General features: G+C 37.6%; 1 protein-coding gene across 2 annotated transcripts in view; it reads right to left on the bottom strand.

Moving 5' to 3' along the window:
• EPS8 (EGFR pathway substrate 8, signaling adaptor) overlaps positions 1-16,571 on the bottom strand; it is a 69,271-nt gene that overhangs the window by 23,434 nt on the left and 29,266 nt on the right. Inside the window, exons 12-17 of one of the 2 annotated variants that reach the window (XM_065886759.1) lie at positions 13,885-14,033; positions 11,041-11,224; positions 6,272-6,405; positions 2,494-2,593; positions 1,535-1,678; positions 364-399 (exon numbers count right to left, since the gene is read on the bottom strand). In XM_065886759.1, the coding sequence (XP_065742831.1) occupies positions 364-399; positions 1,535-1,678; positions 2,494-2,593; positions 6,272-6,405; positions 11,041-11,224; positions 13,885-14,033 (747 nt within the window). The remainder of the gene's footprint in view (positions 1-363; positions 400-1,534; positions 1,679-2,493; positions 2,594-6,271; positions 6,406-11,040; positions 11,225-13,884; positions 14,034-16,571) is intronic. The other variant, XM_065886760.1, reaches the window with a different exon arrangement.

The raw sequence follows: 16,571 nt of genomic DNA, 5'->3' as shown, positions 1-16,571 counted from the left end.
GTGAGCCATGGCTGCGGGCCTGTGCGTCCAGAGCCTGTGCTCTGCAACGGGAGAGGCCACAACAGTGAGAGGCCCGCGACCGCAAAAAAAAAACAACAAAAAAACAGTTCATATAGCTCAAAGGGTATGCACTCCATCACTGGTTTAGGAATACACTCTTCAACACTGCTTAAGGCATTCAGTGAAAACCTCTATAGGAAAGAACACAAAGAATTGGTATTTACAAACCAGACAGAAGCCTATATTATGTCAGGTAACCACATCACAAAAATCAGAAAAGAAAGAACTTAGGAAAGAAAAAGGTATTAAGTCTAAGTTAGAAAATTCACTTCAAAAATCCATGGGAAATGGAGTAGATCATACCTTGAATAACTCAAACTCCTTCTTTGGCATCAATAGCTAATGACAAATGATGAACATAACATAAGTACATAATATATATGCACATCAGGCCAGCCCAAACATAAGCACAGCAAACAGAATTCCCATTGCCACCGCTTTAAGTTATCAAGATCTATAAATTATACATCAATCCTTTATTTTAAATGTTTCCTTGATTCTCGAATTCTAATAAGGCCAGAAGTCTCTCTGGATAAGTGCAGGGCCTGCGCTGGGCTTGAATGCCGTGAGGAGGCAGAAATCCTTACAGAATGGTCATAGCAGCACGTGACCACAGTTCTAGGTTTGGACAGCCTGCATTTTACTAAGCCTAGGCATGAAACTTCACTATTTCACTGCATATCCTATGCATTTTCAGCTTCTGCGCAAATTTATGACATCATTATGGGGTCAGATGTGATCTTTTGCTCAAGATTCTGAAAATGAAAAGAATTTTCCTGGGGGCATGAGAAAGTAGCTACCACAGGTTCAGAGGCTAAGCATGGGACAGTCCATCCATTCTGTCTCTGCCGGCAGGTGTGATTTCTAGAGATCCTGTCACAGATTTAAAAGCACACGGCGGCGGCCCTGGTCTCTTGTGATTACCACATCTGAAGAAAGATAATGGCGCTGAAACTTGGGTGGAGGGTCTACCATGTGAAGGCAGTTTTTAAAAAAGGATTAGGATTCGGTAGTTGGAAAGTTGAAGGCAAAGAGGCTATAATCAAAGTCTATATAGAGGATAAGAGCAAAGGCTGTTGAAGATGAACTGGTAGACACTCCAGCCACTGTCTCAGGGCCATCCTCTGTCAGGCCCCTTGGGTAGGAGGGCTCTGGGTAAGAGTAAAGAGCCAGAAATACTATTTCTCCAAAGGTCAAAAATATTATAGGGTAGAAAAAAAATAGCATTCAGAGGAACAGTCACTGAGATAAACATTTTGAGCAATTTCCTGAAGAAGTAAATCAGAAAAACATATGTGTAATTCTTCCTTATGTCCCTAGCCACTGTCCCCCCGTTGCCTTAGGAAAAAGGTATAAATTATACAGTCAATTAAATCTCAAAATGACTAATACATAAAAAGTGTTTAAGTCCTGTTTAGGAAAGATGAACTTGAAAATTCGAAAAACTTGAATTTTGCTCAAAAATTGTAATTACCTGTATGGTATGCGTGTAAGGTGGATCCGCACGCCCCAATCCAGACTCTGGAGGTCTCACGATATCCAAAATGTTGTTTGGCACAAATCCAGAATCTCCACTTGCATTTAGAACTTTCCACCATTGCTTCCTATCATCAAGGATCTGTCATCATGCAAGAAAATAAAGGCGGCATCTGTGTACCAAAACCGAACTATGAAGGAAGTTCGATTTTTATTCTTAGACCAAGAAAATGTTTTCACTTTTAATACGCTGACTCCGCATCAACATACCGTGGGTTAAATGATTGTCAGGAATTACACTAAGAATTACAATTACTAGTATAGAACAGCTTTGCTACCACTCTACCCAAGGTCCATATTACCTCCCAAGAATGCTTAGCCATTTGCAGTATTTGAAGTACTTAAGATGAGTTACTTGGAAAAAGTCTATTGTCTCCATCCTTAGAATAGAGAGGAAAGGTATAAAAACATTTTTTTTTTACTATTGTAACTATGCCATATTATATATTAAAGAAGATGGAGTCTCAGTTATAACTGAAGAAAGAAATTTGAGAGTCATGGGAGATTATTCCCAAAACCATTAGCACGCTCACTGCTGGTTACATTTGTGCAAGGGTACTAAAATAGGAAGGAGGAAATATTATGGTGCATCTACAGCTGAAGTGATGATCAGCCTTGATTCCAGAATGAATAAAGGCCAGAAGAAGGAAGAGAGCAAAGTAAGCCAAGAAATCCAACCCCCGCCCCCCAAAGAAACAAAAAACAGATAAAGCAGCTACCCCACCTAAACAGATATAGGTATCTATAATATGCTGTGTATCCTTGGTAAAACAAAGTAACACTGAAGAATAATTTCTTGACCCCAGCATTTCTTTGAGGAAGGTTTAGCTATATACCAGAAAAGGAATACAATAAATCCACTTTATTAAGAGTATAAAAAAGGTAAAATTCTATTACCTCTAAGATATCATCCTTTTGAACTGAGAGCTCACTGTTGTTCCTTGCCACAAAGTCATACCTGGATTTGGCATATTTCTTGGGTTGTAGATCATAATTTCTACAAAAAGAAAGAAAAAAGATAATCACTCTGCTAGCTTTTCCTAAAGGCTGAAAGCAGAAGTGAAACACTAAGGCAAGCCAATGCCTACCAGAAACCATTTGGACAAGTTATTTAGATAGTAGTTAATTTTATTATATTTTATAGAGTAAGAGAATACGAGTACTTAATTTGATTATATTTTGGAGATTTTACCATTAAAATGAACAAACTATGGCTAGGGTAAAAATAAATAATGCAAAATTACAAAGCTAGTTAGTGCTAAGCCAAATCTAGAATGCAAATCTATGAATTCTTTGTCTATTAAATCTAATATCCGAAATATTGGATATTGCTTTGTTAACCAGCATTTCTACCATGAAAGAACCAGGATAATGGTCGATGCTACCATTCTTCATAAAATTAAAGGAGACTAAACATAATGTCCAAAGTGGTAATTTAAATTATATGTTGATTTCACTAATTCAAGCAATGTCTTCAATTCATTAACCAAATATATATGAAAAAATTATGACTAAGTGTCAATATTCAGGAAAGCTCTGTCCAGTTATCCAAATTGCAAAGGAAGGTATGAGTTAAGTACAAGAGCAATAACACTTCGTAGTTAATTTGTTAATTAATTAATTCACTATAAACTTATTTTAAGAGTAAGAACAGGTGTATTTTTTTTAAAAAGAAAACTTTAAAAATAAACTACTTTTTTTTTTTTCTTTGCGGCACGCGGGCCTCTCACTGCTGTGGCCTCTCCCGTTGCGGAGCACAAGCTCCGGACGCGCAGGCTCAGCGGCCATGGCTCACGGGCCCAGCGGCTCCGCGGCACGTGTGATCTTCCCGAACCGGGGCACGAACCCGTGTCCCCTGCATCAGCAGGTGGACTCTCAACCACCGCGCCACCAGGGAAGCCCCAAAATACTTCTTTTAATCATTAAATGGCCATTAATAGATTTAACAACATAATTTTAAAATACTTTTATATAATATAATAAAACCTAGTATATCAACAACGTAATAATATTCTCTTCGTTTCAATAATGAAATAATAACTTTAATTATTTTTTAACTAATTTTACTCCCTAATCTTCTCCTCCATTTACATCCCCACATTTCCTTTGTAAGAGAAAAAGCAGGAAGGCACTAATGATGTTTGGTCATCCTTCCTCTGTCAAGTGGCCATTCTGCTTGCTGCCCACCAAGATCGTCTGGAATACTGAGTCACAGCGGGGCCTGCAGGACAGCTGTGGGCCCAGTATATCTCGTCATCATAGGTAATCTGCTACCTCTTGCATAGTAACTCCAGGAGAAGAGAAACAGGAACAAAGGAAAATCATAGCCTGTAAACCATACTGGCAATTTTTGGTATATTAAAAAACTAAGAAAATGTGGAAAAAGTGAAATTATGGCCAAATAATTATTATATATTATTATTAATAATAAATTTTAAACTGTGTTCCATGGATTTCCTACCCCTATCTCTAGTTTTATATGATCACGTTCCATTAAAATTTCATTTGAGGGGGAAACGTGTTTCAATCACTCCAAAGGTTAGCAAAACAGTAGTAACTTCAGTTTTTTATCTTCCTCTCCTCCCTCTTGTTCTTCTCTCCAAATCACTGCTGATAACAGAGAGTTGAATGTACTGTTTAGCAAAGGGAAGAATAACCCTGCCACTGTGTATATGAATCAGTGGGTTGTGGTTAAAAGAAAAGTTGACTGTAGTTCTCGTTGAAGTCTTTGCTATCTTGCATGTCTCAGAAGTGACTGCCCAGCATGCACTTGCAAAGTGCTTTAGAATTTACAAATATTTATGGTTTCCAGTTTCTTGCCCTCTATAGATTAAATGTGGGTATGACACTGACCATAGTTATCAATCTGAAAATCACACTTTGTAATTTTTCAGATGTACCAGAGTTTCTTAAGAGATCTAGAATGTATCAAAATGCATGGTCTCCATTTCTGATTTGGAGTTATTGATACCCACCTGATACAGAGTGGACACAGAGATGGCAATAATCTGAGACTTCTCTAAAACATGAATTGCTTTTGAAGAGCAGTAAACTATAATCCATCAAAGGTGAGGGTGCTAAATTCAATAGGTGGCTTCCCTAAATGACATTGTAATTTCACTGAAGAGTGAATATACTTCATATGGTATTTACTGCATTCCTGACATGTAATAGAGTTTAAGATGAATAATAATTACTGTAAAAATGAATTCCAAACCTCTGTATTACGTATCAGACCAGAACTTTCAGACAGTTTTTTCAATAATTATGACAAATTTTCTTAGCAACATCAATGATCCAGGTGTCTATTAAGCTATCCAGCTCCTATTATAATAGCCCAGGGTAGAAATTTGACACATAAAGGCAACTGAGATATACAATTTACTCCTTTTTAAAAAAAATATTTCTCTGGCTAAATATTGACAGTCTTAAGATCTATATACTTGAATATCCCTTCATGGCATTTCCTTCACTAATCTGAAATAATTTCTAGAATACTGACAGCTAAGACAGAAAAAAAAAAAAAAGGAAAAAGAAAGTACTAGGATGAAGAACAAGTTTCTCAAGAAGAATTGCCATGAAATAATTTTTAAACTTCAAAACCGATTTTCACCTGTATCTCCTAAAAATTGAATCTACAATTCAAACTTCTTTGATATGTTGGCATTTTCAAAATGTATTATTCATTGATGACTTTTCTTTGTACTGAATTTAATACGTTACTGGTGCCCTTAGAATAATAACTGTATAATTTCCACATCATTTTACTTAAGTATTACCTCTGTTATCATTCCTGACAAAAAAACCAAAATTTTACATCCCACCTTCTTTAGATTCTATTAAGAAAAGAATATACTGAAGACAAATTAAGGGCATGTAACACTCATAGTAAGACAGGCTTTGAGGTAGGAAAGTACCTCAAAGTGGAGTAGGACAAGCTCTCTACCCCACTTCATCTTAATGATCATTCTCCCATATCCTTGTTATCAATATTTCACCTTTTTTCTTTCTCTTATGTGTATGGGTTGGCCTCTATGTAAACCTCACATGCAGTTTACACTGCAAACAAGATTGAAAAAGTGACCCTATTTCAATTCAATTTATTTCTTCCCCATCTCAATTCTCCATTTTTGCCTATAATGAATTTTTGGAGAGAGAAAAATATGGGAAAATAAATGAAATGTAAAACTGGAAAGTGAATATAAAAAATGAAATGGTAAAAATGGCAAATAAGGCATTGATTCTGTTTAAATATTCAGTTTATACTTAGTTTAAATACTTCTATCTAAAGGAAGGTTTGTTTGTTTTTATTGGGGGAGATAAAGATGGAAATTATTTCCTTTAAAAGTTACAGAGCTGGAAAGATCCTTAGAGACCATCTGGTACAAACTAGAGAGTTTCAAAACAATTCTTCTTCTTAATTCACAGATTCTGTCAGAGGCATCTTTTAAAAAATGGAAAGTTATCCAATGGCATTTGCACTAAGTTAGAATTATAGACTGGAGACTTTGCTCATCAAAGCCAGCCTTATAAAGGAACAACTGAAATTTTAACAAACAATTAATAGATGGAAAGCTCAAAGAAGTAGTGAACAGTGCAGACACTAGCACCTCTATTTGCACTAAACCAGAGATAATCATCCACAGCTCTCCAAATGATGCCCATGAAATGTTACCTATCTACATGGCGTTGAGGAGTTGGCTTAAAAGCAACAGCAGCTTCCCCTTGGTCCAGATGGGGCCCTCTTCCATAAATGTTATTGAATACTGTGTACCCATCAGCTGGAGGATACTCTGATACACTGGAGTGCTGAAAGACAGAGGAGGAAAGATTAAAGAATCACCAATACTATTTGAATGAGCACTGACGTCAGTTAACAAGAACCCTCCACTACATTGTGGTCAGTTTCATTTTCAAGTGATTGACTATTATATGTTAATAAATTATGAAATGAGGGTTTTTGTCCAAGACCTAATTATAATAAGAAAAGTAATTAGTGCAAAGACTAAATCTTAATTCAGGAAATATCCAATGCTTTTATTGTATAAAAGCAATAAATTCTTTCCTCTGGAATTTCAGTAATAGGTGATTTTGGTATTAGGCAGACTTTAACAGCTTGTATAAAATAAAACTCGTTTAAAAACAGCAACAATGAAACCCTTAACTTTTGCTTTCTATGTTTAAGAAACAGACCTTTACCACCCTAGCAAAGTAAATACTATCACATGAAAATCATCTGAATTCTATGTGTTGAAATTATACCACCCTCTCTCATTATTCTCATTTTTTAAATGTACATGGACACTATTTTTTTAAAATGGCAGCACTATTATCAGATTTACTGTTAAGGAAAACACAGAAACGCAAAAACACATTGATCCTGAGAGTCAATAGTCCAGGATAAGACAAAGCTGGAGCCACTTCTTTTTTGTTTTGTTTTGTTTTTGCGGTACGTGGAGCACAGGCTCCGGACGCGCAGGCTCAGCGGCGATGGCTCACGGGCCCAGCCGCTCCGCGGCATGTGGGATCTTCCCGGACTGGGGTGCGAACCCGTGTCCCCTGCATCGGCAGGCGGACTCTCAACCACTGCGCCACCAGGGAAGCCCTTTTCTCTCTTTTTTTTTTTTTTTTTTTTTTGTTTGGAGCCACTTCTTTTTGCAGTTAACACAACGCAGACATGAGCCTAATGGGCTACCAGGAGGGAGAACCGAAATCTATGGGTCCCATTAAGCAGCATGGCTTTAAAGCTATGGGGCAAAAACAAAGAAACAAACCAAAAAAGTTCATCTATGAATTTTGTATTGTTTCCTTATGTAAAATGAAGTATGGTGGATGCACAACAGACCCTAAAGCGTTGGAATTTCAATTGTTTATGGACTCACTGGGACAAAATATTTGAAACTGGGAATGTTTTAGAAAAGTTCTGAATGCACATTTACTGTAGTTAATTCAAATGACAAAGTTGGCAGGAGTAGGGCTGAGTTCATCCACAGACAGTGTAGGTGAGGTGTCTCCAATGGACTGCTATTGATGTCAAAGTACCCACATTATATTACTCCTGTGGAATATGTATCAGGATACTGCACTTAACGTACAAATACAGATAAACAACTTTTACCATTTCAATACCTTAGCTTAAACCAGCAACAAAGTGAAAAGGCAATCTATAGCCTGGGAGAGATCATATACCTGGTCATATATCTGATAAGAGGTTAATATCCAAAATAGATAAAGAACACATACAACTCAATAGCAAAAAGCAAATAATCCAGTTAAGAAATGGGCAGAGGAACTAAAAAGACATTTTTCCAAAGACATACAAATGGTCAACAGGTATATGTAGGGGTGCTTAGCATCACTAATCATCAGGGAAATGCAAATCAAAACCACACTGAGATATCACCTCATGCCTGATAATAGCTATTGTCAAAAAGACAAGAGAGAACAAACATTGACAAGGATGTGGAGAAAAGGGAACCCCTGTGCCCTGTTGGTGGGAATGTAAATTGGGGAAGCCATATGAAAACAGTACGGAAGTTTCTCAAAAAGTTAAAAATAGAACTACCGTATGATTCAGCAGTCCCACTACTGGGTATAATACTGAAGAAAATGAAACTAGGATCTCAAAGAGAATTCTGAACCCCAAGGTTCACTACAGCATTATTCACAATAGCCAAGATATGGAAACAACTTAAGTGTCTATCACAGATGAGTGGATAAGTAAGATGTGGTATGTATGTATATACAATGGAATATTATTCAGCCATGAGAGGGAAGAAAATCCTGCAATTTATGACAATATGGATAAACCTTGAGGACATTATACTAAGTGAAATAAGAAAGACAAACACCACATGATATCACTTATACGTGGAATGTAAAGAAAAGAGTCAAGCTCATAGAAACAGAGTAGAAAAGTGGTTGCCAGAGCTGGGGGTGGGGGACAGAGGGAGAGGTTGGTAAAAGGGTACAAACTTTCAGCTGTAAATGAATAAGGTCTAAGGATCTAATAAAAATGTGGTGACTATAGTTGATGACACTGTATTATATAATTAAAATTTTCGAAGAGAGTGGAACTTAAATGTTCTCAACAACAACAGATAAATATGTGAGGAGATGGATGTGTTACTTAGCTAGATGGGGGCGTGTCCTCTCACAGTGTATACATATATCAAATCATTACGATGCACACTTTAAATATCTTATATTTTTATTTGTCAATTACACCTCCATAAAGCTGGAATTAAAAAATAAAATAAAGAACAAATGGCTTAATTAATTCAGTTTATCACTTCCCTAGGAGAGACCAGAGGCACTACATGATCAGGCCATTTTTTTTGTTGCTGTTAAATGCTGTTATAAAAGGGAGGAGTTGAGGAAACAGAATCACCCACACCTTCTGCCTGGCTCTGAACATAACAGTGAGGTTGGACAGCATGAAGTCACTGGGTCCTGAGAGTGACTGGGAATATGAGAAGGGAGGAGAGACATGATGGCAAGTGACTAACTGTGATGACTACACAACACAGCTCAGTGTGGCTGCTGCTTCAGAGGAAGGAAAGAAGCTGAGTACTGCCACCCACATTTGTCATGCCTTGTCACCTATGCCACCAGATCCTGAATCACCCAACTCTTGTTCTGAATGCATTTATTATAGGTGCAATAAAGTATAATAAAATCTCTCTTCTGGGGATGATTGCATGTTACACATTTTTAAGTCACCATTACTTTGGTCTCTTTTCCAACAAAATCTTAAGATATAAAATCTCATAGAACTGCTAGCAGGTGCTTTTCAATTCATTATTTTCAAACCTCTGAATAAGTGCTTAAGCCATAAAATGGACAATAGTTTACAACAGGAAAATGATAACTCATTACGAGGAAGAATTCTCAATAATTCTTCCTTGAAAGTTACTTATTCTCTGAGAGTAGACAAACTTTTATGCTGGAAGCCAGAACACATTACTCTCTCTTTAAATAAACAAATTGAAAAAGAACTCACAAAAGTGAATTTCTGAGGCATGCATTATAAAGTGGATATATTTTCTTATTTAAGATATGAGGACTGTAAACTAGAAATTTCTATGATTTGAAAATACTCAGCTGTAACTATGGCAACAGCAAGTGTATCATAATTTCATGTTTGATTACATTTTTTTACTCTAGAAAAGTTTCCCTTTATGAGGAAGGAAAATTCATTGTGATGAGGTCTGAACTATAAAATACAGCTAGGGACATATGTCTGCTAACATGCACCCAGAACTGTGAGGTCACCTTCTTAATCACTCAGTTAGAGGGAAGGGCAGTTACAGAATCCACTGGTACCATTACATGCAGCCAGAGGAAAAAATAATTACAGTAGAAAAATATTACTTTCAGAGAAGTATATTTGCTTTATTTTTAAAGTTTCAGAATTTAAGCAATCTTCTATAATACTGTGGCTATTGTCGAAAGAAACGATTTTAAGAAATTTAATTTATATAAATGTTTCTCCCTAAACGTCAGGATATACTCTAGTTTCCTAATTCATTCCTTGATATCATATTTGCCACATTGTAAATACCCACAGGGACTGGAGAAGATTAATCTAAGGGATTAAATAAAGGAAATGAACAGGACTTCAAGGAGGACCTAGTCATTAATTTTCTGTTGCTTCTTCAAACTAGACCTCATTCATCTAACTCCTTGGGTTGTGATCATCCGCTCAGTTTGGTTCAACTTTAGGTAGTGTTTAATTTTCTTTTCTGTCAGAACAAGAATTGTCATAGAAAAATCATTTTTAAGGAATGTGAAGAGATAATCATACCCAATTTCAATCCCTCAATTTGCTCCCCCAATAAATCATCATCTAAAGCTTACTAAAGGTCATAAAAGATACACTATATTTTATGATCTCCTCAGGATGTAATAGTGTTATAAGTCATCATTTGGACCTGGGACTGGAGTTCAGGAGGAGCTTTGGCCTTCTAGCCAGGCTGATAGGACTTCGGGAGGTTTAGAATGAGGCCAAAAAATAAAAGAAAGAAAGAAAGAAATGGGACATTCAGGAAAGAGCTGCTTGGGAGGGGCTTAAAGGTCCTGGGTCAAGGAACTGTCTTGAGGGTCTGATGACAGGAGAGGAAAATAGAAAGAACAGACCAAGCAGCAGTGGGGCAATCCCCTGAAAAGCAGGGAAAGTACACCATCCAAAGGACGGGATCACCAGGGCTCAAGGAGGAGAGCTGGCAGGCTGTGAGGTGTGATACGCGCTGGGTTTGGGCTTCACAGGGAAACAGAGCAACTGTCACCATGACAAAGAGGTGAGAGGTACCTAAGAGCAGCAGGACATCTAGTCATTGATTTGAGAGCAATCTTCAGATCAGTAAAGTGAGAACTCACGATCGGAATTACAAGAGAGCATACAGGTTACTGCACTTCCCACAAAAGATGATATTGAAAGACTACCTCTGTGGATAATCTTTTTGTTTCTTGCTTGCGATGCTGTTCTGCTGCGTTTGCCATGGACTCAGTCAGTTGATAGAGATCCGGCTCCACCGATGTTCCCATGAAGTTCAGCATCGGGGGCTCCCAACCACTGCGGAACCGTGGGACATAGGGTGGGATAAACTGTTCTTTTGGCCACTCTGCTCTGCAGAAGGACATTAAGACATACGAACAGCAAAATTAAGAAACACCTCCATGCTCAAAAGGATCTTCAGTAAGGCTAGCCACAAAAAAAAAAAAACAAAACAAATAACAACAAAAACAATTCACACGTAGTCTGCCCTCTTTCTATCCAAACAGAGAAAGTAAACATGTTTATGCTAGTATTTGATGCTGATACAATGAAAGGAAGTCTGAATTCTACTTTATGATCTGCTTTCACTACATTGCCTCAATTCTCCATTAATTCAACCTTTGAACATAAATATACATCTTTGACAATCTGAGAAAGGAATGTGAAGCTAGAAGTCTGGTGAGAACTTAGTACATAAGCTTCTCTAAGCATCAAATCGTTTCTGATCCTCATCTTTCCCTTCACTCCCCTCCCATCATCATGAAGCCTCCTGATACGAGATGTATTTTTCAAAAGACAAACAGCAGACAATATTCTTAAGGCTCATGATCTTGTAAGTTATGAAGTCTCCTAAAATGAAGCACATTACTGATTTTATAAATTGAATGGATCAGCTAGGTTTTCATCAGTAAAATCAAGTTAGTACTAATCTGTAATATAATCATGACCCATTCATTACTTAGTAACTCTGAGACTTATTCCTATAAGCTCCTAATCACTAATGAACCACAAAAATAACTGGGAGAGACATTATTAAATTCTGCTAAAATATGTTGTTTTATCTTTCACACATGATTTAATTCTTCAGGTTATACTTCTACTGTGATGAAATGATTCTGGTTATTATGTTCCTTTAGGATTCTTTTTTATCTTTATGAGTTTTTAAGTCAGTATATTCACTTCCTAATACTCTAAATAATCAGGATCTGAAATGACCATTTTCTCATGTCAAGGGCTAACAATATGAGTTCCTTTTGATGTAGGTTTCCTAATAGTCATTAATTTTCTCATTTTGAGGTAGGACCCAAGACAAAGAAATTAAAAACCCTGAACTATTTTAGTACTTCATAGTTCTGATCTGATAAATTTAATAGGGTTTATGGGAAAAAAATGAAAAGATCCCTACCTAGGCTTACCACAAAATCATAACCTACATAAATCTAATAGATTTAAGAAATCTATTTAACCAGTTTTTACATAGTATGATATATAAATGATACAATATGCTACATTAATATATAAATAATATGCAGAAATAAATTTAGATAACATTTTCATTCAAAAAAGCAACAACTGCAGTGCCCTTAAAGAATCTTCTGTTTGGTAAACCACTCCACGTGTAAACCATATTCCCACACAAGCAGTTGCCAAGGTCCAAAATATAAGTGGGAATGGTTTATATATATTTCAATAGAAGAACAGCAGAAAAAAAAATAGGAATTGGTCCATTACTTTCAGGCTAGCCTAAAAGCATTACGAAGACAAACTTCCAAGTGACCATACTGAATGATCTACTCTAAGTAGTGAGAGAAATAAAAAGATTCAAATAAATGAGGAAAGCAGAAATCATTTAATCACATATAATGAAATGAGAAATATTTTTATAACTTGCTTGGCTCAGCAAACTTGAATCCTGCAGTTGTTAGTGATTTCTTTTCCACAGTCACCTTACTGATGAGATACAATTCTTAAACTTATCCCCTCCTCTTTTCCATTCCCACCACCATGGTTCTAGTCCCAGGGCATGCTGATTAATAAGGAACCTCTACTATTGCATTATCGTCCCAAGGGGCCTCACGCCTCTAGTAACTTTTGTCCACGTCCTTATTAGACTCAATGACCAGACTGATCTCTCGAAGGTCTGGTTGCGTCGCACTCCTATTCACAAAGCTATTGGCTCTCCGCAGCCTACAGAACCGTACTCCAGCTCCTTAGCGCGGCACTGGGAGCCTGAACCCAGCCCTGCTCATTTTTGTACACCTCATTCATCACTATTCCTCTGTTCCCCATTCTCCACAATCCCCCACTACCCAAAGTCTATACTCGGGCTAAACACACATTCACGCTCCATTCTCTTGACTTTTTGCTTCATGGCTTCAGTCACGCTGCTCTCTCTACTGAGCAGGCCCTTTCCCTGCTACGTATTTGTGGAAATCCTCCTCATCCTGCTGAAAGGCAGCTGAGCAAAATAATTACAAACATCTATTTCAGGGCCAGGTTGCCTGGATTCAAATCCCAGGTCTGTCGCTTACGAGCTGTGTGGCCTTGGGCAAATTACTTAACCTGTCTTTGCCTCAGTTGCCTCACCCGTAAAATAGCATAAAAATGGAACCTATGTCAAGTGCATGGAAGAGTGCCTAGCAAACACTGTATGTACACCCTTGTTTATACACATAGACCTCCTAGTGTTATTATCTGTTGATTTTAAATGCCAGCTCTTCTTTGAAAGCTAAGCACCCTCCTCTCTAAACCCTCTTCCTGACGGCTCCATCTTGCCAAGTGACAGCAGTTCATTTATGAGTCACCCCGGTACTCATCGTATCTTACACTACACACTTCCACGTTCTCCACTAGACCTCCAGCTTTCTAAGGGTTTAGCCTTTTTCATCTACAACACCTACTCCTTCATACACAGAAGGTTAAATAAATCTCTCACTAGATTCATGTACTAGACAAAGAACAATACTTAAAGTATTATAGGCATTCGATGCTAGACTCATATATATGTTTACCTGGATTTCATCCACGAGTCTCCCAATGACACCCACAGCTGCCTCTCATCGACGTTGACAGTGTAACTCAAGAAATCGATTGCGTCCTTAGTCAGTAGGGGGCTGAGTACTGAACTGGCTAGTTCAGGACCTCCTGTTGCCTGCACAACCTAAAATGGCAACAAATCACTTTTCAGCAAGAAGATGGTGATTATCTGTACATTTTCAAAACGTGTAGATAAAAAAAACCTATGATAAAAACAAGCAGCTTTCATATACTCAAATTAAATCTTCATCCAGAGCAGTCTTTCCAGCCCAATGGTGCCTAATCATCTAAAATGAAAAGTTAACAGTTTAACAACTTTCACAGGCTCTATCTATTGGCTTTGTAGGACTGTACTTTGCCTGGAAAGTACTAATGGCTATCCAGAGAATTCTAAGTCAGCTGGCCTAAAGATCGCTGCCTTAAAAAAATATATATCTATTTCTACTGGAAAATCTGTTATGTCAGACTTGAACAATATGGTTCCAGAAATGAGTACTTTAGGGAGAAACAAGGCTCGAGTTAAGTCTATGGCTGTGCCTATAAAGACATAAAAAATAAAGGATCCAGAGAGAAAGGCGAGAGAAAAGATGAGAAGCGGTCCTCCGAATCTATGGTATTTCTTCCCAGAATTTAATTCTAGGAAGTTGCCCTGATTTAAAAGAGATAACTTAATGATTAGCAAAAACAAATAAACAGGTGCAACTCTCTGATAAGCAAAATGATGATAAGTAGACATCTGAAAGCTGCTCCAATTTTATTACTCAGGGGCTATTTCCTGGTTAAGGGATGGTAATCTCCTAGAGCAGGAACCAGAGCCCTTTTATAAAAATCTCACCTTCCCAGAGATACGGCACAAGAATAAAGGGATTTTTTTTTTTTGAATGGCTCCTGACCAAGAGTCAATTTCTCTCCAGTCATCCAGGTGTCCTGAGCCTGCTATGCTGTTTTATTCCTCTGTGTCTTTGCACATGCTGTGTCCCAGCCCCCAGAAGGCCCTTCCCCATCATTTTAAATAGAACTCTCCTCGGGTATCACCTCTTCTGAGAAGCGCTTCTTAACCCCACAGTGTAACTCTGAGGCACCCTGCGGTCCTCAAGCATGCATATCAGCTACACATGCCATTGTAACTTGGGCCTTATTTTTCAGTTCTCCTCCCTTGAGAGCTTGGACCAAAACTTATCTGACTTTGAACTGCAGAAGACACAGGGTTAGGAGAATGAATGAGAATAAGTGAAAGAAAAGATGAGGGATAAAGGAGGTGGGTAGACCCTTATTTGAGAACAAAACCTACCCTGAAAGCCTGGCATAGTGATTTTTTTTTTTAATGTCCAAGCTCTATAAGCTCTAATAAATAGGCAGGAATAACTGAGAGGGATAGTAAAGAAGTAAAGAAATATTAAAGATCTTTGGTTTAACAGTGGGAATAGGGAATGGAACAAAGGAAAGTAAATAAAAGGCTATGGGCCATAGTTCCCTCTGAAGAATGTAAGTAGGCACACATGTGTGCTGTGGGTACGCTCGCGTGGAGATGCTGAGGATACAGGGAGGGACTCACAAGGTTTAAAGCCACTAAATTTTGTCTGACTGGTAGCAGGCCCTGAATTAATGTTCCTTTCCATCTCTCTTGTCCAAGTGAAATGTCTGGGACTCCGCAGACAGAACATTAAAAGAAGCAATAGAAGTACTATGTTTGGGAGACCATTAATAAGGAGTCATTTTTGAGAAAAGAAAATATAAAATAAAGCAATGTTTTCAGATACATAGCCTGATCACAAAGACTAATTTTTGTGTGTTAGGGAAAACAGTCCCACTATTTTATAGTTCTACTCTGTGTAATGTCTAGATATCTACTTATGATCTGTGAAAGACTTGTGAAAGGAATGAGAAGAGGTGGCAAAAACTGCTTCATAAACAATACTTCCTGACACTCAAACTAAGATAGTATCAAATGTGTTGAAGAATAAAGAATAAAAATGTTGTTAATGAGCTAGCATCACTTTATTTGCATATGGATGGCCTTGATCTAATTTTTAAAAGAGCCTGAAAAGCAACAATTATTCAAGTAGAAATCGGATACTCTATTTATAGCAACAACGTGCGGAAGCATTCATAAATTATTGATGTAGGCTCGGACTTTCACCTTCCAATTGCTTATCACCCAGTTCTGACGTTCATGCTGATAAGGTTACGTACTTTCCTATGTTTGTAAGCAATATTCATTTCATATTCTACTTCAGGTCTTGTCTAGTTACCCTCGGGGAAAGAAGGATGAGATTTATCCCTTTTTGATACTTGGATTCTTTGTCTCGTTTTTCTCTGACAATCAAGCAAAACCTAGGAGAAATGCTTGAATTTGCTCCATTTTTTATAAAGATTAAAGAACTCAATGACCATGGTTTTCATATGCTCTAAATCAAATTAGTGAAATTTATCTGCTTCACAGTCACAATTCTTACCCTTTAAAAAAAATCATGGAAATAATCACACTAACAATTATCATTTACTGCTATTAGTATTCTACAAAGCAATTATTTGCTCTTTTGACAGGACGAACCATTCAAAACCACTCCACATGGGCTTCCCTGGTGGCGCGGTGGTTGAGAGTCCGCCGATGCAGGGGACGCAGGTTCGTGCCCCGGTCCGGGAAGATCCCACATGCGGC

The sequence above is a fragment of the Phocoena phocoena genome, chromosome 11, assembly GCF_963924675.1.
Source record: "Phocoena phocoena chromosome 11, mPhoPho1.1, whole genome shotgun sequence".
In the NCBI taxonomy this organism is placed as follows: domain Eukaryota; kingdom Metazoa; phylum Chordata; class Mammalia; order Artiodactyla; family Phocoenidae; genus Phocoena; species Phocoena phocoena.
Note: the sequence above shows the minus strand (reverse complement) of the source record. Positions and strands in the feature narration are given on the sequence as shown.